Source organism: Myzus persicae, unplaced genomic scaffold, assembly GCF_001856785.1.
Source record: "Myzus persicae strain clone G006 unplaced genomic scaffold, MPER_G0061.0, whole genome shotgun sequence".
Classification (NCBI taxonomy): domain Eukaryota; kingdom Metazoa; phylum Arthropoda; class Insecta; order Hemiptera; family Aphididae; genus Myzus; species Myzus persicae.
In genome coordinates, this window is record NW_019101697.1 from 321763 (window position 1) to 346962 (window position 25200).

The 25200-nt window shown below is 28.4% G+C and overlaps 2 protein-coding genes across 2 annotated transcripts in view; both read left to right on the forward strand.

Annotated features, from left to right (window-relative positions):
* The first annotated feature begins 674 nt into the window (after positions 1 to 674).
* Positions 675 to 1331, forward strand: LOC111030170 (bladder cancer-associated protein). Its single transcript, XM_022309549.1, has one exon. The coding sequence runs from the start codon at positions 820 to 822 to the stop codon at positions 1060 to 1062; it is 243 nt and encodes an 80-aa protein (XP_022165241.1). The 5' UTR covers positions 675 to 819; the 3' UTR covers positions 1063 to 1331.
* Positions 1332 to 12758: 11427 nt separating this feature from the next.
* Positions 12759 to 25200, forward strand: part of LOC111030173 (uncharacterized protein KIAA1109) — a 28587-nt gene continuing 16145 nt past the window's right edge. The window contains exons 1-33 of the mRNA XM_022309553.1: positions 12759 to 13066; positions 14684 to 14962; positions 15081 to 15224; positions 15347 to 15490; positions 15572 to 15672; positions 15752 to 15898; positions 15959 to 16082; positions 16144 to 16232; positions 16534 to 16632; positions 16712 to 16819; positions 17347 to 17484; positions 17550 to 17700; positions 17771 to 17926; positions 18042 to 18303; positions 18369 to 18558; positions 18625 to 18747; positions 18819 to 19019; positions 19074 to 19271; positions 19360 to 19479; positions 19688 to 19936; positions 20142 to 20314; positions 20399 to 20533; positions 20598 to 20789; positions 20871 to 21024; positions 22831 to 22976; positions 23041 to 23314; positions 23414 to 23658; positions 23718 to 23844; positions 23913 to 24014; positions 24078 to 24357; positions 24433 to 24621; positions 24682 to 24802; positions 24872 to 25148. Of these exons, the coding sequence (XP_022165245.1) occupies positions 14719 to 14962; positions 15081 to 15224; positions 15347 to 15490; positions 15572 to 15672; positions 15752 to 15898; positions 15959 to 16082; positions 16144 to 16232; positions 16534 to 16632; positions 16712 to 16819; positions 17347 to 17484; positions 17550 to 17700; positions 17771 to 17926; positions 18042 to 18303; positions 18369 to 18558; positions 18625 to 18747; positions 18819 to 19019; positions 19074 to 19271; positions 19360 to 19479; positions 19688 to 19936; positions 20142 to 20314; positions 20399 to 20533; positions 20598 to 20789; positions 20871 to 21024; positions 22831 to 22976; positions 23041 to 23314; positions 23414 to 23658; positions 23718 to 23844; positions 23913 to 24014; positions 24078 to 24357; positions 24433 to 24621; positions 24682 to 24802; positions 24872 to 25148 (5403 nt within the window). The 5' untranslated portion in view covers positions 12759 to 13066; positions 14684 to 14718. The remainder of the gene's footprint in view (positions 13067 to 14683; positions 14963 to 15080; positions 15225 to 15346; positions 15491 to 15571; positions 15673 to 15751; positions 15899 to 15958; positions 16083 to 16143; positions 16233 to 16533; positions 16633 to 16711; positions 16820 to 17346; positions 17485 to 17549; positions 17701 to 17770; positions 17927 to 18041; positions 18304 to 18368; positions 18559 to 18624; positions 18748 to 18818; positions 19020 to 19073; positions 19272 to 19359; positions 19480 to 19687; positions 19937 to 20141; positions 20315 to 20398; positions 20534 to 20597; positions 20790 to 20870; positions 21025 to 22830; positions 22977 to 23040; positions 23315 to 23413; positions 23659 to 23717; positions 23845 to 23912; positions 24015 to 24077; positions 24358 to 24432; positions 24622 to 24681; positions 24803 to 24871; positions 25149 to 25200) is intronic.

A 25200-nucleotide genomic window follows, 5' to 3' on the forward strand; every position in this document is an offset into this window, starting at 1 on the left:
ATATTATATCAACACATTTTATATACTTTTTAAACAGTATACAACTATACAGTTATATACAACCGTAAAAAAATAGTAATTATAATATTTTTTAAAGAAAGAATTGACAAAGTTAAAGAATATTGAAGATTGCCCAGTAAATACCTGGTATTCTGGGGCCCAAAGATCTTAAATCCGGACTTGGTCTAGTTATTATTCCTTATTCATCATTTCTCATTAGTAATTGGGTAATCCAACCTCACATTCTCGGAACACAGTCATTAATCTTAAGGATAGAATTTCATTACACTTTCCAAAGCTAAATACCTACTTACCTTGTAAATAAGTGTCTATAACAATAATATTATTAAATAAACTGTCGCAATAAATGGCATCAGTACATATTTTGTATTTAATATTTGTTTAAATTTTGTATTTTATTATATTGCACAACTACTCAATATGCCAATAATTGCCTAAATACAATAGATGTATCTTCATCATACGTCCATTATCTCAGTTTTGTCTAAATAATATTAATATTATAATATTCAATTTTTTCAAAAACACCATGTGCTACTCTCTTGTGGATTAAATATAAACCAGAGCAATATACGCCATCATATATTTAGGAGACACTGAAAAATCAATGGGCTAATCATGAATATTATCTTGACCACGTTATCATTTATTATTATGAAAATTAAAAATTACTATTTTCATTAAACAATAAACGTTTTCTTTAATAAATATTTAATTTCTTTGTTTGAATCGATTTTAGTTTAGAATTTCATAGTTTGGACTTCAGTTTCGTAGTCTTCATATACGCACAAACCCAACATGTACTGTCTTCAATGGTTGATACCTGTGTTACTCATACCAAAACCACTGAATCCAGCGCTATTGCAGACGCATGTCATGTTCATGGTTCTATACTTGACTGGATTCTTTTTGGAACGGAAGCCGTGCACCATATGCAGCATAGTGTTTTTAGTAGCAGTGTTCCTGATCTGTTACAGTGGGTATGGCAATTGTATATTCTTCAGCAGCAACTGTGATTCTGTACAGTGTGATAACGGTTAAGGAGAAGACGTCAAGAGCCGAGCATATACCATACCCAAACGGATACACCACTAGTGTTTAGGAATATTTATTTAATTATTTTTTTTGTTTTTATTTTTTATTTTTATGAAATCAATTACTTAAGTTGACCAAAATTAAGTTTATGTAAAAAAAAAATGTACAATTCAAATCTCTTGCCACATTTTATTTATGTAGCTTGTAATAAGTGGATTATGGCACTTTTTGCTATTTGGTTTATTGAAATATAGACTTGTATATACAATTTTAAATATTTTTTAAATATGTTTTTATTTTAAAGTACTTAGCTTTCATGCTTAATCAACAGTTGATAAGCTCAATAAATTATTGATACTTGATCATCGTTTTTCAGACAATGAACTGAGAACAATGTAAATTGCTCAAAGAGCAGATTTATCATAAATATTTATTATTGAGATAACACATCTAGGAAGAAATTAGGTATGAAGGTACTTATTTATAAATATGATTTTTTATTTTTTATTTAGGTAAAACTGAATAAACGAAGGAATAGATTAGGAATAAACTACTAAACATCAAATATGTAATATAAAACTAGTGTATAAATAAATAAATAAATACCAAAATATATTATTTCTAATTTATATAATATATTTATTAAAATTAAATTATCAGTTTAATATTATAAAATGTTTATTGTGGTTAAATGACCTTAACAAGATTTAGACAGATCAGTATATTTAGGTCATAACTGCTACACAAGTGTGATAGTATGCATTGGACACACATGCATTATGCCACACAAGTTCATACTCATGTTTTTTTATTATTCTTACTGTTTAATTTAGTACCTTCGTTTAAGCACTATTTTATGTTAAAATAGTTTAACTAAATAAAAAAAAAATTAAAATATATATAAATTAATGTGATAATAATTTATAATTTACAAGCTCAATTTAGAAGAAAGAAGGTAGTATTATTGAGAACTCTTTCTAGTTCCTACATTATACCTAAACAATTTTAACAGAAAAATTGTACAGAATCATCTATTAAGTAAATATTAAGTATTGGCTGTAGATACCTACTCAATAGTTATATAATAATGAAGGTAAGAAATTAAGTAAGTCAATTCAAAATTGAAAAAAAAACAATTTGTGCTTCATATGTTTCAATGAAGCCCAGGTAATGAGGGTCGTAAAAAATGTCTTGGGAGGAAATTACTAATTAGAAATTAGAATTGATAAAAATATTTTTTTCTGCTGAAAAATCTGATGGTGAAATTATATTTTCTAATATATTATATAAAAATAGGTATGTATTTCTTGTGTAAGTTATGATGTTGCAAATGTTATAAATTATTTACCTGTACATATTTCATTATACCTACTCTAATGTTTATAAATTATTTATAGAGGTAATGTCCACATGAGTAATGCATTAACTGCCATAGTAATTTCAATTATTATATGTCAATATTAGTGTGGTGCGGAACACGTAAGTATATAGGCCGTAAGCATTCAAAATATGAAATAATTTATTACCTATTTAGTAATCCATTTTAAATCGATAGTAAAAAAAGTATTTCTAGTAGCCAGTAGGTATATGAACTGTGTGGTTTGTTCAAACTTTAAAATAGGTACCTAACAAAAAACAATCAACGCTACGGCAACGTCGGCAATTATCAAGTTTTAAACCAATTCTAATTATTTATATTTATAAGTACGTACCTACACATTTTTAAGAAATGTTTATAATTTGAACTTTTCGTGCTATAAGTTTTAGTCGTTAATTATGAAGTATCTTAATTTAGGGTTACTGGTTGGATTAACTTTCAGAATAGGTGATATTAGGATGACAATTTCAGCGAAAATGTTTTTAAAAAAAAATATTAGGTATTTATTGTATACCTCATAGCCCATAGGTATATCATTATTAATTATGAATCCAGCATTAACGTAAGTCATAACTATTATTATAAAACTATGGGTAGGTAGTTCGCAAATTATATTATATCGTTATTTGTATACCTACAAAATCTGTAAACCTAAATTTTGTATTTTCGACTTTCGGTAGGTAAGTGTTTTGACATAGGTACCTAGGTAATAAAAATATTCTCATAATTCTATTATTTTACCAGTAGGTAACCTGGATGTATTCGCTTGTTCAAAGCCAATATGTGTAATAATATTGTATCCGGAAAAAAATTATGTTCAGCACATTTCTTGTACAAAGTACCTATCTACTAAACATTTTTTTGTTAATACCTATGTACTCTTCGTTTTTCCTTGGAGAAGTCCCTAAAAAATAAACAGCGGTCACAAATATGAGTCTTTTTTTCCCCTTATAACGTATAGATATAATTGCAAATTTGCAAATGACTTTCAGGAGTCAGGACTTTAATAAAATACCGTAGAAACTAGAAATATGCTAATATGCTAATAGTCAATACCTAAAATTGTGTGTAAAGATATCTCTAGTAAATTGATTTTAATTATCTACCATGCATTCAGAACAATGAAAAAATATTTTTAAAAAATGAATAGATATGTAGGTAACTAATAATAAAATAGTTTTGTACAACCCATAATTTTAACTGAATAATCTTATAATAATAGTTATGATAATTATGGTAAATGTATAATCAATAATAATTTTTATACCTAATAAATAAAATGTTTAATGTTTGTACCTCAATGGACTATGGCATACTATTGAAGTAAAGCCGTAAAGGTATTGTCTACTGTTCTTGAGTAAGAAATAGGAATGCTCTAGATTCTAGAACAGCAAAACCTCACGAAAGACGAACATTATCATGTATTATGAATTATGACCTGTGATATACCTACGATTATGGAGCTACCTACGTAACCTTATCCATGTAGATTCCTCGTTAAAATTAGCTAGAAAGTGTTCCATTCTCCACCGTGATTTTTTATTCTATATTAATATCATACGTCTACTTTTTTATCTGACCACTCTCGCAGTATATAAATAATATATGCATTCAATGTAGATATATTGTAATTTGCAGCATCAGCCTATGTGATGATGTCTGACGGCCCCACTTAGAAATTTGTTCGGATATCACTGTCCTAAACTAACATGACCTTACATTGCCATGAACTTTTTAAATTTTTATAAAACGGACCACCCCCTGAATTATTCACTAGAACATTACTGGTAGATTGCAATCCGCTTAATTTATTAACTAAGTAGGTACCGCCTACCTAAGTATAATTTATTCGAAATGAAAAAGAGGAATTGGTTCTTCAACACACATTGTACAGCAAAGAATGGCTCCATCCGACCATCTCTTTAACTTTGGCTTCAACATTTAACAAAAAAATAAACTATTATTTACTTAGCGTTAGCCATTTTTCCGCTTACTCCTTCGTCACCGTTACCTTGTCGCAAATGCAAATCATTCAGCGGCTTGCCATCTTCTTTGGTTTTAAATTATAGATAATTTTTCAAACCTAGGTCACCTTTACCAGTATTCCTATAGACTTCTCTCAGAATAGTGGTGGAGGGAGGAATATCTTAATCTTCTTACAAATGCTAGTCTTGTGAAGTTAATTTTTCTGTAACTCAAATGTTTATCTATTTCATACATTAATATTAATACAATAATTGTATACAGGAGTTATCAATTCATATGCAAATGCCAAATACTAATTACTTATATTTAGAGGATTAAATGGTTAAATTTTAATAAATTTATATAATATTTTGTTGTTTTAATATATGCCGTTAAAATTGTCTTTCAATAACTTCGTTACAAACAAGTTATGAGCACATTAAAATCGTAATTTTTTTGCATTCGTAATTTGATTCAGTATTCAAATATAATAAAAGGTAGGTAGATAAGTGGGAACCGGGAGGCTTTATAAATAATAGGTGTTCATACTTTTAAATTTTAAATTTGATTGTAAATCAAATTACCGTATAATTAAATTTAACAGAGTAAAATGGATTGTTCTAAACGAAACATTTGAAAGTTTATGCTTTGCGTTAGTAATAGACAGAGACATAAGCACACCAGAGGGTACGAAACCGACGCGTCCTCTTCATTTTTCAAATTGTAAAAATATTATTCAAATTGATTGAAAATTGAAACTTATGGGCTATAATTATTAGTTAGAGTAAATTGACTTGATATTTGTGATGAAAATTGAGAATAATATACAGGATAATAGGATACCTAATTCATCAAGAAAGCCAGGCCCGGCGCGAGGGTTAGGCGACTCAGGCGGTCGCCTAGGGCGTCATTTTCAGGGGGGCGCCGAAATTGTTTTTTACAATTTTGCACACTTTTGTCAGTAATTTTTTTTATTAAATATAAAATACCTACCTAAAACTTTGTACTGAAATTTAGATAATTATTATTATGGTTATTCTGTTTAGGGTACTAACGTAAAATGTTTATCTTATAATATATTGTTCTATAAATATAAAAATTCCTGAATATTTGTTATCGTTTAATCGGGATCGCGTCGAGCCGTTGTGACTCGTGACAGTCGTGACTACGTCGCGTCGCCTTCGTCCGTCACTTATCAGCTTATTCTGTGTGAACTATAGAGATAAATTTGATCAGATTTTGGTCAAAGCAAAATCAATAGCAGATGAACTAGGGGTGGATTCTGAAATTAAAGTAGTTCGGAAGCGTATAAAAAAAAAAACTGATTATGAGCGTTCAGATGATACTGATCATAAAACTGCAGTCGAAAAATTTAAACATGAATTTTTTTACACATTAATGAACGTTGTTACTATATCATTGACAGATCGTTTTGAAATTTTAAAGATCCATGTTGATTTATGGAATTTTTTGTACGATTTAAAAAATGCACCTGAAAATGAAAACAAATTATTGAAACATTGTATAGATCTACACAATCACCTTAAAGATGGATCTGACTCTGATATTGATGGTGTCGAATTATGCACAGAGATTGTGAACATCAAGCAATTGTTAATTTCTTGTGTTGACGTAAGTTCACCTCTTAATATTCCTCAATAAATTTTTGACTATGAACTCCAAGACATATTTCCAAATCTTTGGATTGCTTTAAGATTATTATTGACGTTACCAGTGACAGTAGCTAGTGGTAAGCGAAGTTTCTCAAAATTAAAACTCATAAAAACATACTTGCGATCTACTATGGCTAATGAACGTTAAGTCTTACTATCGGTTTTATCTATAGAAAACGAAATAGCTGCGGACATTGATTTTCCTACAATTATACGGAGTTTTGCCGAGAGAAAATCAAGAAAGATGTTGATCAATAACAAATTTAAATAAATGTTTTATTTATGTTATGTTTTATTGTACACTCTATTTCCATTTATTATTAATTACATTATATTTCGTCATAATATGTTATTTTTTTTTTAATTAAGACGATAACAAATATTGTACAAGTTAAGCATTATATATCATTTTTCCGTATTTCTGTCCACGAATAACATTTTTTCCAAATATTATAATATTATGGGTTGTATGAAAAAGGCGCCAGTTGGCATTTTGGCCTGGGGCGTCATTTAGCCTTGCGCCGGGTCTGAAGGAAGCTCACCCCTTTTTTTCCTCAATAATGCAGTTGTTTAAAATTCAATTTTTGGAATGTTCCACAGACATGTACATTGTACACTACACAATTTGATCACATAATATTACTACCTAGTCCATATTTACGGTGCCGCAGCAGTAACAAACAACTGTACGCGTGTCCACCGGACCTTTACCGGTATTACACTGTTACTTATTTATACCTAGAACCTCGATACTGCAGGATTTCTCGATATACTACAATGAATCTACCTAGATATATGACTATATAGTATATAGAAATATATTATATATAGCCATATAGGTATACATATATCTATAGGCAATAGGCTATAATATATTTATAGAGTGCAGTTATGTAATGATAAAAAAATGTTGGTTTATAATACATTTATATAATATACTATAAAGTGTACATATATAATATATATTATGTATTTATTGTATACCAACAAAGGTTAAACATTTTTAGAAAACCATTAATACTAATATCATCATTTTAGTACTGTTTTATGTTTATATATAATAATATGCACATATAAGGTACGATACACCTATTGTATTTGTGTGCCTACCTGTCATCGCATACATTGTGATAAGTGATTCACTAGTTCGTGCTGAATTCATTAGGTAGGTTGTAGCCGTTGTTGGGTACCAATTTCATGTTTTTATTTTAATAAAAAACTTTGTCCATTGAGTTTTTTTTTGTTATCGCCTAGTACGCAGTGCTGGATTAAGTGTTTCACAGGCCTTAAGCAAATAAATCAGACGGGCCTGATTGGCCATAAGAAGTAAAAAAGGTGTTTACTACAAATTAAAAAAAATTCATTTTGTATAAATGATAATTCTGTCAAACACATTTTTAAATTATAGTTGTATACTAAAATATATGTATATTTATTATAAAATTAGTCACTGTAATCGTTGCAACTATTCACTTGTAGTTGTCTCTCCTCTTCATCTATACAAAATTCTTTTTTTCTGGCTTTTTCATTTGAAAAAGTTCAAATGACATCATCTAGGTCTAGAGATTTTACAAATTCAATCTCAATGATCAAAATTCCAGGATTCTGCAGATTATTTTGTGATAGTGAAGATCGCAATAGTGTTTTTAATAATTTTAATCGGAAAAAAGATCTTTCACCAGTATAGTTGAATAGTTGATACACATGAGAGAAAGACTTAAACCTAATAAACTTTCAACATTTGGAAAACTCTCAGTCACATTTAAATCAACTATCATCTTATACATGTTAAGCAAAATATTCTTATTCTTATTTTAGTTCGTAGTAATTAATAATAGAGACGTTGATGAAAAACTTAAAAACTGTTTAAACTCATTCGTAAAATCGTCGGGGAAATCCTTTGGATACCTTTTTAACAAATTGTTCATTCCTTCTTGTATTTTTTTGATTTCCATGTCCATTGAAATTTTAGATAATAACTTAAAATTATTTCTCACACAAGTATAAGCGATAATTCTATGTTCTCGAGCACTATAAAGCTGATCAATTATTACATAAAAAGTGTTTATTTTAAATGACTTTGCATTTAGTTTATGGGAACTACTTTCATTTATTTAAATTTTTTCTCGGTGTCTAGTCAATTTGTAGTCTTCATTTTTAGCTCTTTTCATACCATTTGTTTCATAATCATCATATTAGCACCTTATATTCTGAAGGACAATTTTAAGATTTTCAATTAAATTAATTGCAGTATATAAATCAATTTCGCTAATTTTGAACACTTTTACTGCAATTATTAAAAGGTTCGTGGATATAATGCCACAATTCACACATAATGTTCGTTTCTAAATGGCCGAGAACTTTACTTAAGCTTCCTGCTTGGTGACGATTTGATTGTGGTTGAAATGGATCATTTTGAATTTTTTTTAACGTAAAAATTATTGAAATCCGGATTTAGTCTGACCATTTATGACGGCCAAATTTTGTTCTCAATAAACGGACTAATAATTTGGTAAAATATTGAGCCTATGCCAGGTCTAGTCTGACCATTGACTTGTGTGCAAATCTACAGATTTTAAATATTTTCAATACAAAAAAAAAATTACTGGCCGAATTTTTTCGAGCGCCTTAAGCAGTGCTTAATTTGCTTGTAGGTTAATCCGGCACTGATAGTACCTACCTATGTGGTAATGTAGTTACTAGTTAAGTAGGTACATTATGTGTCTACTGTCTATAGGTAAACTCAAAATATCGTAAAATGTCATATTATCAGATACCGAGAGTCCGAGACCAGGGGCTTAGTTAAAAATTTTATCAGGGGATACAGTATACCCCAATTTAAAATTTCGTTAAACATTAAGGAGATTCGATGGTTTGATACCGTGATTTTCTATTAATATCTAATACATGCGTGATATAGGATTTTAGACGTGTTCTTTGCCAAATGTACAGATTGATCTAATGAAGCGATAAAAATTCTAAAAATAGATTTGAATTTGTAGTCAAGGCCACTTGAAAACGACTTCCCCACATTTTTATACTATCCCCAAGACCCAAAATTCCTAAAAAAAGTTAGGTATATTAAAAAAGGACAATTAAAAAATTTTCATATTTCATTATTTGGAGAACTAAAAATCAAAAAATCAAAAATGTGGGAAAGTCGATCTCAAGTATACAAGTAGAATTTTTAGATACCTACATACCTATATGTATATAGTATAGTGCTGTAGTGGACAGTAGTGCACCTATCGTATTATCGTGATATAGCCATCTGGTTTATACAATCTGTAAATATAGACTAAAAAATAGAAAAAAATTAATAACAATAGAAAAACAGTCTATTATAAATTATATCAATAAAAGTTTAAGGGAAGGGGGGTAATTAAATTAATTGTAACAATATTGGTGTTGTTGATATTATTATTGAGTGCACACAATAATAGGTTCTTAGGAATACAAAATGTCAAATTGTATAATACATTAATATATAGGTACTGCAATAGTGCGATATATATAAATGTAATATAATATTATGTAGATTATTTTCCTATATTATTGACTTTGTGTATTCTGTGTTACTTTTATTGTTTTTTTTTCACGATGGGCTTGTAAACACACATATTAGTAGGTACGAAAACAATAAACAATAATAGTATCCATACCTACCTACCTTGTTTTAACATGGTTTCGCCTTTCAGTATAATAGGTACCTACTACCTACTGTGTACAATCGACGATAAAATACATATTTGTTTTATACTTTAACACTACAAATTGCAATATCAATACCTAATGTTATGAACTTATAAATCATAACATTAAACCATAATCATTATAAAAAATTTAATTAAAATAATGAATAATAGCTTTTATTTTTTAACTATTAACGTTCCTTATTCCTTATAAATTATAATATATAATGTAATGTATATAATATATAATGTAATGTATATAATATATATTATAATGTATAATATACTATAACATAGGTATTATGGAGTTATAAATATTTTTAGATTCTGATGAATGTGTATAGTGAATAGTGGGTTTTTTTATTTTTTGTTTCTGTGTACATGATAAGTATTCGAAATAATATTTTAATTTTCAACTTCTGTAACTTTTCTGGTGGGAAAGTAAATCTCATTGATGCATTCGAAAGGTCAGAATTAAAAGTTCCCAGTAATTTTCAAATGTGTTGTGGGAAAAAAATTAATGAAAAAAGGAAATTATAACCCAAAATCAGTTTTTAATCTGACAAAATTGATTTTGGTTGTTGATGTAACTCTAAAAAATATAACCACGTAGATACATTACATTTTCACTGAATGTTTATAGTTGTTAACATTTTGTGTACATAATAATTAATAACATTTTAAAAACATTCCGACTCTTTTTGAGCTATTTTTAGATCTTAAACATTTTAAAAATTGTTTATTTTTTTCTATTAATATCAATAAAAATGTTTTTTTTTAATATCTAAAATTTGAAAATTTAATAGAAAGGTTCTTCATAAGTTTTTTTAATAGCAGTTCGAAAATATTAAGTAAACATATAGGCGTGACTTTTTTCATAAGCTTTTTAAGTTGAAATGTTGACAAAATTAATCAAAGATAATTTGCAAATCATCTACCGAAAGTCTAATTTTTGATGATGGTTGAAAAGTTGGAAAGCGAGGCTTTCATCCAGCTGATGGTCAACTGTAAAATTGAAATCTCAAAAAGTGCCGCGCTTATCCCCTTAAATCTATACCACGCCACCACGGTCCTTATAAAACATACATTTTTAGTTACATCTTATATTCACAACATATGAAACCTATGTAGGTACCTGCATGAGTGCATGACGTGTAAACATTTTTCTTTCCGCGACTGAAATAGTTCACTTCCCGTCCTTGTCAAACAATATACTATTAGTGCCACAATTTATTGTAGTTACATTTTGGTGAAATGTTTAATTTTAGTTAAGGATTGAATATTTAAGACAAGGTTTCTCATAAGTATTTCATACTGAAATCAAAATAATTATGTTAACACATGTTAACCTATACCGTTTTACTAATATTAAAATAAATTACTTTAATACCGTTAAAATAAAAATATAAAATATACTTAGTAGGTAATATAAGTCGGTTGACCACGTCTTCACTAAGAATCGTTTTACGTTTACAATGATTTTATATCATTGAATTCAAATTCAATACACCCATTAGGGTGACCCATACAACTAATTTACAGCAGAGCTGCAGACTGCCAGATCGGTACTTCCTTGCCCACCTTTTTTTATGTTAAATCTAGATAAAGTTGCCATAGAGACTATTACATCAATATTTATTTTGGAATATAATATCATGCAGTTTAATATTCCTATTTACACATTCTCATTAAAATTTCTTTTTCCAAAATAGTGTAAGATAAGGTAGGTACTACTGATATATACCTTATTACCTACCTACTGAACTTGAAATTCAAGTTTTAGTGTTTTACCTATAGTTAATTTTTTGTAAATCGATAATTAGGTATAGGTACTTCTGTACCTATGGTTATGCATTTAGTCAATAACGTGAATATCTGGCTTATAACTTTAGTTGATAATTAATTATAAATGACCTATGTACCTATCTATCTGGTCTTTAATTTAAATTTTGTGATTACAAGTGAGTAACGTTATTTTCCGTATAATGTCATTCATCATAACATAAAATACATAAACAAAATATTTAAATGCTTAATATAGGTATCTACTTTTTCAGTACTCACTATAGGTACCTAACTATAACCATTTTTATTACCACACTTTAACTGTGAGACAATTGTCTACACCACCACTGCTATAGACTATGGCCTTTGGGTTGCATGTTATAACACTAACAATTAATAAGTAAATAAGTTATAACTTATAATAAAATAATATACTTATACATGTTAATTCTAAAGTGCATTCACGGTACACCTATTGGCTATTATGCACCTGCGTGTCTGTTATACCTAATACTTAATAGGCACCAATATTAACCTATAAACACAAACAAAAGTATCTGCCTATACTATACTTCTTTCAAATGTCTTTACATGTATAGTAACCGTATATAGGTATGCATTATACATATTAAAAACGAGGAAATGAATCGATCGCGAAAGGTTTTTAATTTCGACGTACCTATACAGTCACGCAAGTCGAGAATTCGAAAGTACCTACTTGCTCTATATAAGGCTATAATATCTTAGTTCGTGATTATTTACATTTTACATTTTTACCTACACTTGGGCATAAACGTTAACGAGATGAGATTATATTATTATTGAAATATTATTGTCGAAGGCATCTCACCGCGCCGGCCGCTGTAAAATTGTAGACCTATATTATTACGTTGTTAAATTGTATGTAGGTAATATTATTACTATTTTAATAATGATACATTTAATTTTGTAATCTGAATTCTGAATCATTTCAGACACTCAGGCGTAATCGCGTATGTTGTAGCTCAGTGACTCAGACCGATTGAATGGTGGCTCGGAGTGCGGACTTTGGGAACCATTGACGGTGGTGTACTGGTGTGATAGGGAAGCTGGTGTGCGTGTGCTTTTTAGTTAAGTTGGTTGGGCGGGGGTCCCTCGATTCGGCGGCGTGTTATCGACTGATAGGGGCGTGTCTTGTTATAATCACTAATCACTACACAATCTCGTTCAAAACACCGTCGACAATCCCGACGAGCTGCTGTAAGCCGCTGGTCAAGTGCTCCCGACGAGCTCCGCGATTCCTCGCCTGACGATATTATAATTTGTTGTTTATATTTCACGATAATGATTTTCATTTGGCCGGACGTCCGTTTTCCCTCAGTCGCATGAATCGTGTGTCAATTACAAATGCAACAATAATATTTTTATTATGTGACCAGCGCCATCATAATACTATGATACCGCCCGGGTGCGACCAATTCTGCACCACCACCGAATTCTCGTCCATCCGGTGACGAAAGTATTGGACCTTTTTGAAGGTTTGTTTCCGGAAACTTTTTTGCCGTGTTAGCTCGCGCGCGCTGTGCAGTCGCCACTTGTTGTGCCAGTGCGCCGCAAGGATAACTAGTAACTACTTACTGCTATTGTCACTACTACTATAATAATATTGTAACACTCCCATTACTATTTACGAACTATATAGTTCTCCTAGCTTAAAGGGTTCCTAGAAATCTAGTTTGTCTTGTTTCGATGATGATTTTCCAAATCTTTACAATCAGGTTTAATGATGTAATATAATGTCCTTATATACCCACAGTACAACTAGTTTCAGTCTTACTTGATTCCTACAGTCTTCTAAAATTCTGTTTTTGTACAAATCATATCAGCTACTATAAATATATATTAGTTACTTTCCTATTTATTATAATATTATCAGCATAACAAGTGTCACAAAATACTGCCAGATTATCATATAAAAAAATTTTTCAGACCAACACATTTTGTCAATTCACGAGACGTTACACTGTAGTATTTCATCAGAAAAATAACACATCACTACATTTTAACTACCTTTAAAACAAAATACTTCAATTGTTTGTCAAATACAATGTATACCAATTCAACAGTTTGGCAAGTTAATATCTACAGGTTTAGTCATACTCTATTGAATCTAAATGCTTGTACTTTTATGTAACTTAAAAAAGTCATCAGTATCTATATCTAATATTATTTAAATATTTTTACTTAAAACTAGTTTTATTTGCACATTCACAAAAAATGCAAGTGACCATTAAAATAATAAATATAAAAATAATTACATTTGTTTAAAACAAAATTAGTCAACTAACTTACCTACTTGATTAAATTATACTGGGAAATGGAATTAAATTTGTAATATTTATTATTTACTAAAGAAAATGAAAAAAACTAATGAACCTAAGAAAAGCAAGGTCAACAAATTTACCATAAGTTTTCCATGGGTATTGACAAAAATAAAGTGTTATCATTTTAGGATCAATCAAACTATAATTTAAATTCAGTTATTGAAAAAAAATTTAATTTATAATTGGAATTAACTTAAGTATGCAATTTAATTTATTTGATAGAGTGCACTTATCAAATCATGAATTAATTTTACTACTTAGATAAAACTAATATGATATTGTCCTATTAGTGACTAATACAGTAGTTGACAGATTAACGATTAAGTATGTACACTGATTTCATTCCAGTATTTTATGTGATGTTAGTAGTTAGTAAATCTAATAATTCGGTAAAGAATCTTCATGATAAATAAATATTGTACACTTAATTTTATTTGCATGTGAAATTGTATTAGGAAATCGTTAATTAGTAATTATACGAGTATATATTCAGATATATACTGGCTACTTTATAATTGTATGGTAGGTACTTAAATTTTTTTTAATAATGAAATTTTATTTCATGAAGGTTAAACATAAGTTACGGCTTACACTAATAATCCTTCAAGTTAATATGTATTATTTTTATTTTTGGAATCTCTTTTGATAGAAATAGAGACGTAGATATATATATTTTTTTACCAGATTATCAATGATTAATGATTTAAATGATCGATAATATTCCTAAACATACTTATTTATACTTATAATTTAAAACTATTTTGGTTTTAGATGTGAAGTACCTATATTGGCTAAATAACTTCAAAATGGATAAAGAAACAACACTTATGTATCAACCAGCCAATCGGATGGAGGACTCTTCGTGGAACTTGACCGATGTTCATCTAGATGACATTAAAATGGATAGTAATTTTGCCTGGATGCTGTTCTCACTAATATCTGGAATGGTGTGGGTAATTTATATTACTTACTACAATTCTAGAGTGACGGCATATATTGTCACCAGACTGTTGACTAGGTTCTATGCTACAAAAGGATATCTTAGTATAGGTAAATGTATTTATTTTAAAATTTAATTTAAATTTATTATTTGCTCAAATTTAACATTTTTAAATGAGTTTAAAGAATATGTATTATTTTTATTAATTAAAAACAAAATATTTTTCAGGTTCTTTTACGGTTTGTGCTCTTTCTGGTAAGATTATGTTCAGAGATATAATTTACATCACTGAAGATTATACCATAAGAGTACAGGATGGCTGGTTGATATTCCGTTGGTGGCGTTCTTATGTTCCTAAAGATGTATCAGAAGGTTGGTGAATCTTTTAATAACTATTTAGCATTAGTCTATTAATTTATATCAAAGTACTTATTTATTATTTTTAATTTATGATTTAGCTATGTTATTATGTGTATAAATATATTTTTTTTTAGATTTGTCACATTCTGATACTAGGCTGTCCGTTATGTTAAATGGGTTTGAACTACATGTATATAACCGTTGTAAAATGTATAGTAATTTAGAAAAAGTATTCAATTTAGATCCGTCAATTATTCCTTGGGACGAATTAAGTGTCAGTAAGTACAAAATAAAGAAATTATTTATTATTAGTTAATTTTGCTTGAATAAATGATACTTATAATAGTTATAATTTTTAGAAGAAGAGGAAGCAAAAAATAATAAAGATAAGAAACAAGAAGCAGTGCTTGGAAAAAGCTGGAGAGATCTTATACCTGTGATAAAAATGGAAGTGTCTTCTGTAAGTTTTATTATTTATTTTATTTTATTACTATTTGTGTGTGGTCTTATTGTGAATGTTATCATAATTTAAAATCTAGGGCCGAGTGGTATTTGGTAATCGACTTATACCAACCACTTTACTAGTCAATGTCGAAGAAGCCCATTTTGTGTATTCGACTAAACCAGCTGCTTCAAAATTGGACCATTTTATGCACTTTGTTAAATGCAAAGCAGAAAATTTTAAAGTAAAAATTTGTTATATTACACAAATTATTTATATAAAATTACATTTATTAATATTATAGGTGATATTAGCACCAAGTCCCAAATATACTGGCATGGCAGATGATCCTCCTCGATACATGGGTGCTGGTTTTGTTGTGTTTTCATCAAATAATATAGAACTTTACTACTACATGGACGAACCAGGTAAACTTTAACAAATATGTCTGAGATTATCAGTAATTAGCTACAAAATAAATTTTTTTAGGGGTTGTACCTGAAGAACCTGAAATGTTGCAATTAGCAAATGGGGATATAGTTGAATCGGCTCCACCCATTTGGGGAATTGACATAAAGGTATTTAAAATTGATAACTTAAAACTTTACATTTTAAAGGATGATTTAATCAAATGTACTCAAGAAATAAGAATATAAGATATTGTAGTAAAGTTAACGGAAGTGAAAAAACTGTTATTAATACCTTATGATGAATAGTTAGAGAATTTGAGTATATGAATTATGAATTCATAAACTTTATTTTGTTGTCTGTTCATGGTTTTTTAAGCAGTTTATTGAATATTATTTAACTTAATTGTTTTGTATACAACATATTATACCATTATTAATTTTTATCAATTAATAATAATTATTTTTATAGTGTGGAAAAGGAACAGACTTCAGTTATGGTCCTTGGGCAGACCGACAAAGGGAACATTTATTCAAGTTATTCTTTCCACAAGATTTTCAACCACTTAAGGTTAATATAATTTCTATAATTTTCCTTATCTTTCAAAAATAAATATTACAACATTTATTTTGATATATTTATGTTATAGGTTAGTGATCCACCATTACCTGGGGAAAAACGTCAAGTTCAAGCATTTGATATTCGCCTGAATACACTCTATGAATCTACTATTGACATTTTGTTTTCAAAAAATAAAGTAAGTCTTATATCCTAATTATTTTAATAATTTAGTCATTTATTTGGTGCTAATTGGTCAGACGTTATTATTTTTGTATTCTATAGGAGAACAAACGACTTTCATAAAATTAATAATACTAACATAATAGATATTAACCACCAGTCATATTTGACTGAATTATACCTTATAATAATATTTTTTAATATTTAGAAGACCATAATTTTATATAATTAACTTAATCAAATATAAGTCGTAGAAGACAATTATAGTTACAAAGTGTGTTATAAATTTCATTTTCTGTAAAATGCAATTTGAAACTTATTTTTATTAGGCTTTCGGTTTACAAACTCAGTATAATAACTTTAAAAATGTCCAGTAAATTTGAATAATGTAATAAGTTTAGATTTTAAGTTCAAATAGGAACTTGTTAACTTTGACTAAACCCAACATTTTTCGTAGTTTAGTTTTATGCATATTCATATAGAAATTTGAGGATCTTTACTGAAAATATATATATTAAAATCAATACCATACTGTGTTTTTAGGAAACTAATGCAATTCATATTAATGTTGGACCGGGTTCATACATGGAAATTACTTTACCATGGCTAGTAGCACATGATGGTTATACTACTAAAATTACCGGGCAGCTACTTCATTTAGAAGCAACTACAAGTTTGCAAGTAAAACATAATTTTTTTTAAAATATACAATTTATATTGCTAATATATTGGTATCATGTTTAAAGTTTCGCAGTTTATTAGAGTGTGAAACATTAGAATTTACCGCTCATTGCCACTATCCAATTCAGTGGAATGATCATCAAGAATGGTTGTTTAATTTAACTGGTTGTAAAGCAACAGGGTGGTTTACCTATGCTCACAAAGGTTTTTTTCAAGGTAAATTTTAAATAAATAAGTATTTTAGCCTATTCAATTTATAGCTTACTGATTTTCTTTTTATAAATAGAAATGATAAATGATTGGGCCAGTAAAAGTAGGCCAGATATTTTACATTTTGTGCCATATACATGGAAGTTTTCAGTTCTTATGAAAGAATTTGAATTAATAACTATTAGTAATGAATACAATTGGATCGATTGTTCGTCTCAAAATCAAGAGAATGGTATTTATAATTTATTTTCTTTAATAGTATTTATTATTTAATTATAAAATATCAGCTAATTACAATATTATTGAAATGTTTCTAATTTTATGTACTATTTCATGGTATTATAAAGCTCTTATTGCTGCCAGTGGTGATTTATTTGATTTTTCATTTGATCTCCCATTTACGGAGTTTTTGCCTGACACATTACCACTTCGATTTTGGATTCAAGGTGAAAGTATAGATTTATCTATGTATTTGCCAGAAGTATATACTAGCCGAAGTGTTTTATTATCATTAAATCAAAATGCTAAATTACTTGGACGTGATGGAAAAGTATATAGATCAAAATTGGATGATAATGGACGTAAATGGCGAAATATTTGTCAAAAAGGGTATAGGAAATTATTTTAATATATTCAAAATATGGTATTGTAATAATTTGAAATTTTTAATTTAGTCTTGGATGGGTAGACTGTTGGACCATGCCGATTGTTGCTTTATCAATTAATTTTATTTATCATCCAATGCCAATGTATGGACCACCACCTCAAGCTGACATAACTACACCCGAAAAAGAAGAAAAATTGCTTTCACCAATGAGAATGCAGCATCATAAGACACAAAATGTTCCTATTCATTGGACTCGAGTTAGAAGAAATTAGAATTATTTTTCTACCTAACTAAATAAATAAATTTGTTTTTTATTATATTAGGATGAAGGACAAAAATTTGACCCAACTACTTTACCAGCTGACAAAGTTAGTTTAGAGTTGGAAATTGGTTCATCAATTATGTTTTTGTACGGATCTTGGCTCAGGCATTTTTTTCATTTAAAGGTTAATTATTTTTTATTTATCAATAATTATTGTGTTCTAACCTTAATACTTTACTTCATATTGTGGTTTAGGAAAGCATTTTTGGTGAAGATCAAATTTTTACTGATATGAATGATAAATTAAACCCAAAAAGTGCAAATACTGATAAAGTTACAGATCAAGACAGTAGTTCTTTATCAGATATAAAAATTCAAGTAGATCCACGAGAATACAGACCATTGGAAGTAGTTATTTCTATTACTATGCATGATTTACAAGCCCATCTCATTAAGGTAAGTTCAATAAAATGTTTTTACTATAAAATGTAACATCATTTATCTTTTCAGAATTGCAATGATAATGATCCCCCTTGTCCAGTTATAATAATTGAACGTTTTGGACTGGAAATGAAGAAATCTTATAGGGACACTCAGTTACAGTTATTGTTATCACCTAGTTTACTTATATCCAGTGATAAATTAGGAAATCGACCAGTAAAAGATCATCATTTGAATCAAGGACATTTAATGCTTTCTGCTCTACAGGTATGTAATTATAGATTAATAACTTATAAATACTTTATTATATATACTATTTGTATTAATAATTAATATTATATATGTAATTATGTAGATTCGAGGTCATGCTATGTTTAGTGATGCTGAAAGAAATCTCAACCAAGACACGTTAGAATATGCTTGGTTATTAGAAATTCAGCTGGGAAAACTTAGTGGTAAAGCTACTGCACCTCAAGTAAGATGTTATATTTATTAATTTTTCAGTTTCAAAAAATTAATTATTTTAATACTTAATAAAGTTTTTTCCAATAAATAATCTATTAATAAACTAAATTTTCTTGTAAATAGTGCTTTTACAGAATTTTTATTTGTATCTTAACTTTGGGTGTGTTAATCTTTATACATATAATATATAATATTAATAACAAAATTATATTTTTCAGTTGTTTCATGTTGTGACAGGCTTGGAGACTATGTTCTTACTAATGTTTGATTCAGAAAATCAGCTCAAACCAGCTCATTTACCATTAGAATGTCATCATGGTTCATCTCCTTCAACATGTCCTCATAATGATCCACAGGCCCGTTATAGATGTCCCACAGCTGATGAAATAAAATACCGAATGACTCGTGTAGCTATTGATGCTATAGATATCTATCTAGTAGAGTCTGGTACAGCTATTAATTTATGGGTAATATATTTAAAAATATTTATATGTATTTAAGTTTTTTTTATTATAATTGCTATATTAAGTTTAAAAAAATAACGCTTTATTAAAATATAATTTATATTTTACTTTTTTTTTTGATATATTAAACATATTGTGTTTAAATGAAAAAAAATTAATAAATCAATGATTCTTTATAATTTTATATTTATAAGACAATATTTTTTAGGCTTCCCCATTACGACTATCACATTGTAACTTACATAGTAATCATCTCAAGTCTGGTATTACATTAGTTATTCCAGCTGTGAAACTCAAACAATTTATTTGTGCTGGTCCACAAAACACACTTGGACTTAATAGTAACACTAGCACTTCGGGAAGTAACAGATCTCAGCATCGGTATGTATCCATTTGATTTTTTTGTATTCAAAAAATTTGCTTTTTTTTAAAACATTGATTTATTGAATGATTTATATTTTTTAGAAATATTAGTGGTACCTCAAATGAAAATCAGGAAATGTGGCTAGAGATTGGTTCTGCATCATTGGGTCCTTTTATACTTGAGTTGGCCTCTTCTTTATCTGACTCTGATAAAAATTTACACCTTGTTCAACATAAGTATGCTTCTATTTAAATCATATTATATTGTAATTAATTTTATATTTTTAACCATATTTTATAGATATCTTAAACTGCACGATGATCGTTACAAAAGATTATGGTTTTTGTGGCCAAGTGACAGTAGGTCTCTTGTGACGGGAAAATGTGGTTGTGTTGGCGGATGTGCCTTTTTTGGACGTAATCGAAATGGTCAACGTTTCTTTAAACCGTCTAGAAATGATATTCAAGATGGCATCAATATTGCAGCTTTAAGGTTTTTATTGTTTAGCTTAAACAATGTATACAGCCTTAAGTTATAGTTTATTGTTTATTTTTCTAAATTATTATGTCATAGAGTGAATGAAAGTGGAAAAGATCCAGGATTCGGCCAAAGTATTTTACATGATTGTCAATTAATATTTCATACACCACCGTACAATATTGGTAGTGGTGTTGTTATACATGATCATCCAGTACCACAATGGCCAAATATTCGTCTTTTAAATAAGGTAAAAATACGTTAAGTTTGTTTAATATATGGTTAAATGCGTATGGTTTATGTATTACTTATTACTAATATATTTACTAATTAAGTTCTGGTGTTAGGATTATTTTGTTAAGATTTCATCTTATCAAAACTTAAATTTATTATTATAATAACATATTAGTGTATATTACTTTATGTATATAAATTAAAATATAATTGAGGTTTTAAATTAAATTGATCTAATAAAAACAATTTGCCAATCAATGCATTCGTAAGTATGTGATAACAAATAACATCAATTACATTTCTATACTTTATTCCAAAAAAATATATTTCATATATCACTTGCTAATGTGGCTAAGGGGGGGGGGGAGGGTATCATATTGTGTGTTCGCCACTGTAACTCACATTATCTTAAAGATTTCCAAATAATAATGGTATTATCTGTAATGATTAGTAATTTGGATTATTGAGATAATTATATTTTTATGTTATTTAAAGTGAAGAAGTATTTGCAAATATACCTGTTAATATTACCTGTTCAACACAATATGTATTACTCTAGATTTTAAATCACTTACTTATTTTAGAAAAGGGATAGAGATAATTTTGGAGTATTTATGAAATGCGTTCTAGTCACAACTAAATATCTATTTTATTTTGGTTTTTGCCTAAAATCCGTTTTGTGCTTAATAAAACAATTTTGTTGATGCTTGAATTAACACTATATACTATATGGTAAGGAAATGTTCAACTATTATTATCAACAGATTATCAAACATTAATTTACAATGAGTTCAGATGCTATAAATTAAAATATGTATCTTTTACATTGGTAAATACTATACAAAAGATAATACGGAGTAATAAAATGTATGTTATAACATGCATATTGTGTAATGTGTTTACAACTTGTTACAATTTCTTATTTCTTTAATTTAATTTTTTTAGATAGTTACTTATCACTAAAAATTGGTTTGAAAATTAGTTTTGAGTATGATACTATTATCACTATGAATTAATAGTATAGTTCATATTACTTTATGTAATATAAAAGAGATCTTAATTTTTTTTTCTTTAATTTTAAGTTAAATCGTATAATGTTATAGTCAAAATAATAAAAATGGTTTGGTAAAATTTTGATGGAAAAAAATGTACTATTCAATGAGATATTGATGGTTTAAAATTGCCAAACGAAGTTGTGGGATTGATATGCCCATCTATGTTTTACGAATAAAAGTAGCTTGACTTATTCAATAATTTAAATAACTTAAGATAGTATCTTCTAATTTATTTATTTTTATTTCATTTGAGTTCATTTGTTCTAGACAATATTCTGATCTAAAAATTAATATATTTTCTAGTTATTTTTATGTAATTTAAATTTAAATATGTAATTTGAGTGATAGTTGTATCGTACATTTATAAGTTGTAACAATATAATCACGTTTGTAATATAAATTTACACAAATTAAACAAAACAAATATCAAAGTTTAATTACTTATTATTTATTAGTTACCTATTACTTATTATAAATATATACACAGTTACTCAATTGATACTTGATATTTTAAAATTTACAGACCAGAAGAAATAAATAAAAAATGTTTATTATATACTTTTTGTTATTAATTAAATGCTTGCTTTTTTTTACAAATCCAGCTATTTGGGACTTAAAATGTCCCATTATTTCTGCTTTTAATCAACTGCTATTTAAATGTTATATGTTAACTAAAGAATAATAATTTAAAAAGAACCAATAACCATATTTTTTAAGAATATCAAATTCATGCTTTTTATTTAAAATGTATGATCGGTTCCTGATAGGTATACCAAGATCAGTCTGAGGGAAGCAAGAACAGTTCTAATATCCCAACAAATGTACCATACACAATAGACAGTGAAGACATACCTTCTCCTTTACCGACTCACCCATTATCTAGACGTTTCTCATATTCATCTGCTGCCAGCAGGTTTGTTTGGAACTTATTTTCATCAATATCAGTTGCCAAATATCGCTTATTGCACATTTTCTAGACTAAATGGAGTACAAACAATAAGTCGTGAAGTGCCGTATTCACGCCTAATTGATGCCAGTCCAACCCCTGTACTTAAAATGGATTCACGACCACAATCACCTCACAAGTTTAACACTACTAGGTCCATACTGAGTGTGCCCGAAAACACATTAGCTGTAGACAATGGTGCCTGCCCAAAGTATAGTGTTTCAGATTCTAGACTTGCTGTTGATTATTTTAACACAACAGCCCTACAATATAATGCACTTGTCACAAGTGCTCAGAATAATTCAGTACGTATTTTCATTCGTCCCAAATGGCTGGCGAGAGTGACTGGTATTTGGTATTTTTAAAATACCAAATTGGGTTTTATTTTTCTATTTTGTGTTTAGATTAGTGCAGCCAATGCTGATTCCATACATTCCTTACACCAGACTAGTTCAAAACACCCGTTTTCAAGAACTATATCTATAACTAGTGATAATCCATCTGAAGTCTTTTTTTCGGCTGAAGAGGATCTTACTCTAACTAGTAATCTCAAGAGTAATGATCGAATTACATTGGGCTCAGCCAGGTGTTCTTCATTGAAGAGCTCTTTGAACAGCAGCGGAATTGGTCAAAATGAATCTTTTATTAAGTAAGCATTTTAATGCTACAAAGTTTAAATGTCCATATTTTATGTATGATTTGTTTAAGGAATCATTTTGGAAGTGAGACAACCATCATACCAAGTAGTCCAGCACTATTAAGTAATATTACTGTTTCTAATAACACAACAGTTGATCATCAAGACCATACAGTATTAAATATTGACACCTTAGAAGTAAAAACCAAACCAACTTTTAGTCAAATCAATTTATTCAATTTATATTTATTTTATTCTATTTGTAGTGTGATTTAGCTGATGATGAAAAAACATTACTTGCTGTGGACATGAGTAGAGATGCCAATCAAAGTCCATTGTTGAAATCTAATCATAATTTAATTGATAATGTATGATTTTAATTAAAATTGTTAAAGTTCCATGAGTATAAAAATATTATAACATTTTTTTAGGAACATGATGGAGGAATTATAGATTCATCAGATTCACGTTCAATATCCAGTACATCGTTTATGTCTGCTGTATCATCTCAAGAAGACTTGGCACTTATAAATTTGCACATGCATATCAACAAGCCTATTGTTGATTCTCCATTATTACTTACAACTTATACAAATCATTTATCACAAACAAGTTGTAATAATTGGTCTCAAACATCATTACCAGCAGGATCTGATGCGTTTACTGTTCCAATTTATCAGCATACAGTAGACGATCGTCTTGTATTTATTGGTAAGATTTATTTAATTGAATGAGTTAATTTGTTATTACTTTATTAGTAATTTATACTTAAATTAAATATTACAGGTAGTAAATATTTACCTAAATTTGAAACTACAGCTGAAGGTTTTACAAGTTTAAAGATGGTGCCTAGAACAGATTCCAAAGAAAAAGAACCTAGTCCACTTAATGCACAAACACAATCTTCAAAGAAATATACATGGGATCAATCACAGTTTGATTTTACTCAGAATGCAAAAGAAACATTTGAAATTGGTATGTTTATATTATACAATATTACATATCATTATTATTAAACTAATATGTATTTTTAAGATTGTGAAGAGGAAATGGTATCTTTACGAAGTGAAACTGGAACAAGAACAACAGTTGTTATCAAACTCAAAGGAGATATTGATTTGATGGTCACACCATTAGCCTTAGAATCACTTCAAAAGTATTCACAATATTTAAAATTACTTAATTTCTCTGAAAAATGTTAAAAAAATGTTTTTATACTTTATAGGTTTGTTGATAGTTTGATTCCAACATTTAGTAATCTCCACCCGCTTACTGTTTTGAACCACTTACATTCCAGTTGCATTAGTCGTGTTGAAGCTGCTAATATACTTAAACGTGATAAATATTTAAGCCAAATGCAGGGCGGAGGAAGTAAAAGGAGTACTGTGGAAAGAGTAAAACCAAATTTAAATAAAGATGCACAACCTGATTTACAACAACCAAACCGTGTTTATGAAGAATTTATTGCTTCACAAGTTCAAGGAACCGTGATTTTACCAAAAGTATGTTTATAAATTATTTACTGTTCGAATATAATTGGAGTAATTTAATAGA

Excerpts from the sequence above, each read along its gene's own strand:
- LOC111030170 (XM_022309549.1), top strand. The coding sequence starts at position 820 with ATGTACTGTCTTCAATGGTTGATACCTGTGTTACTCATACCAAAACCA.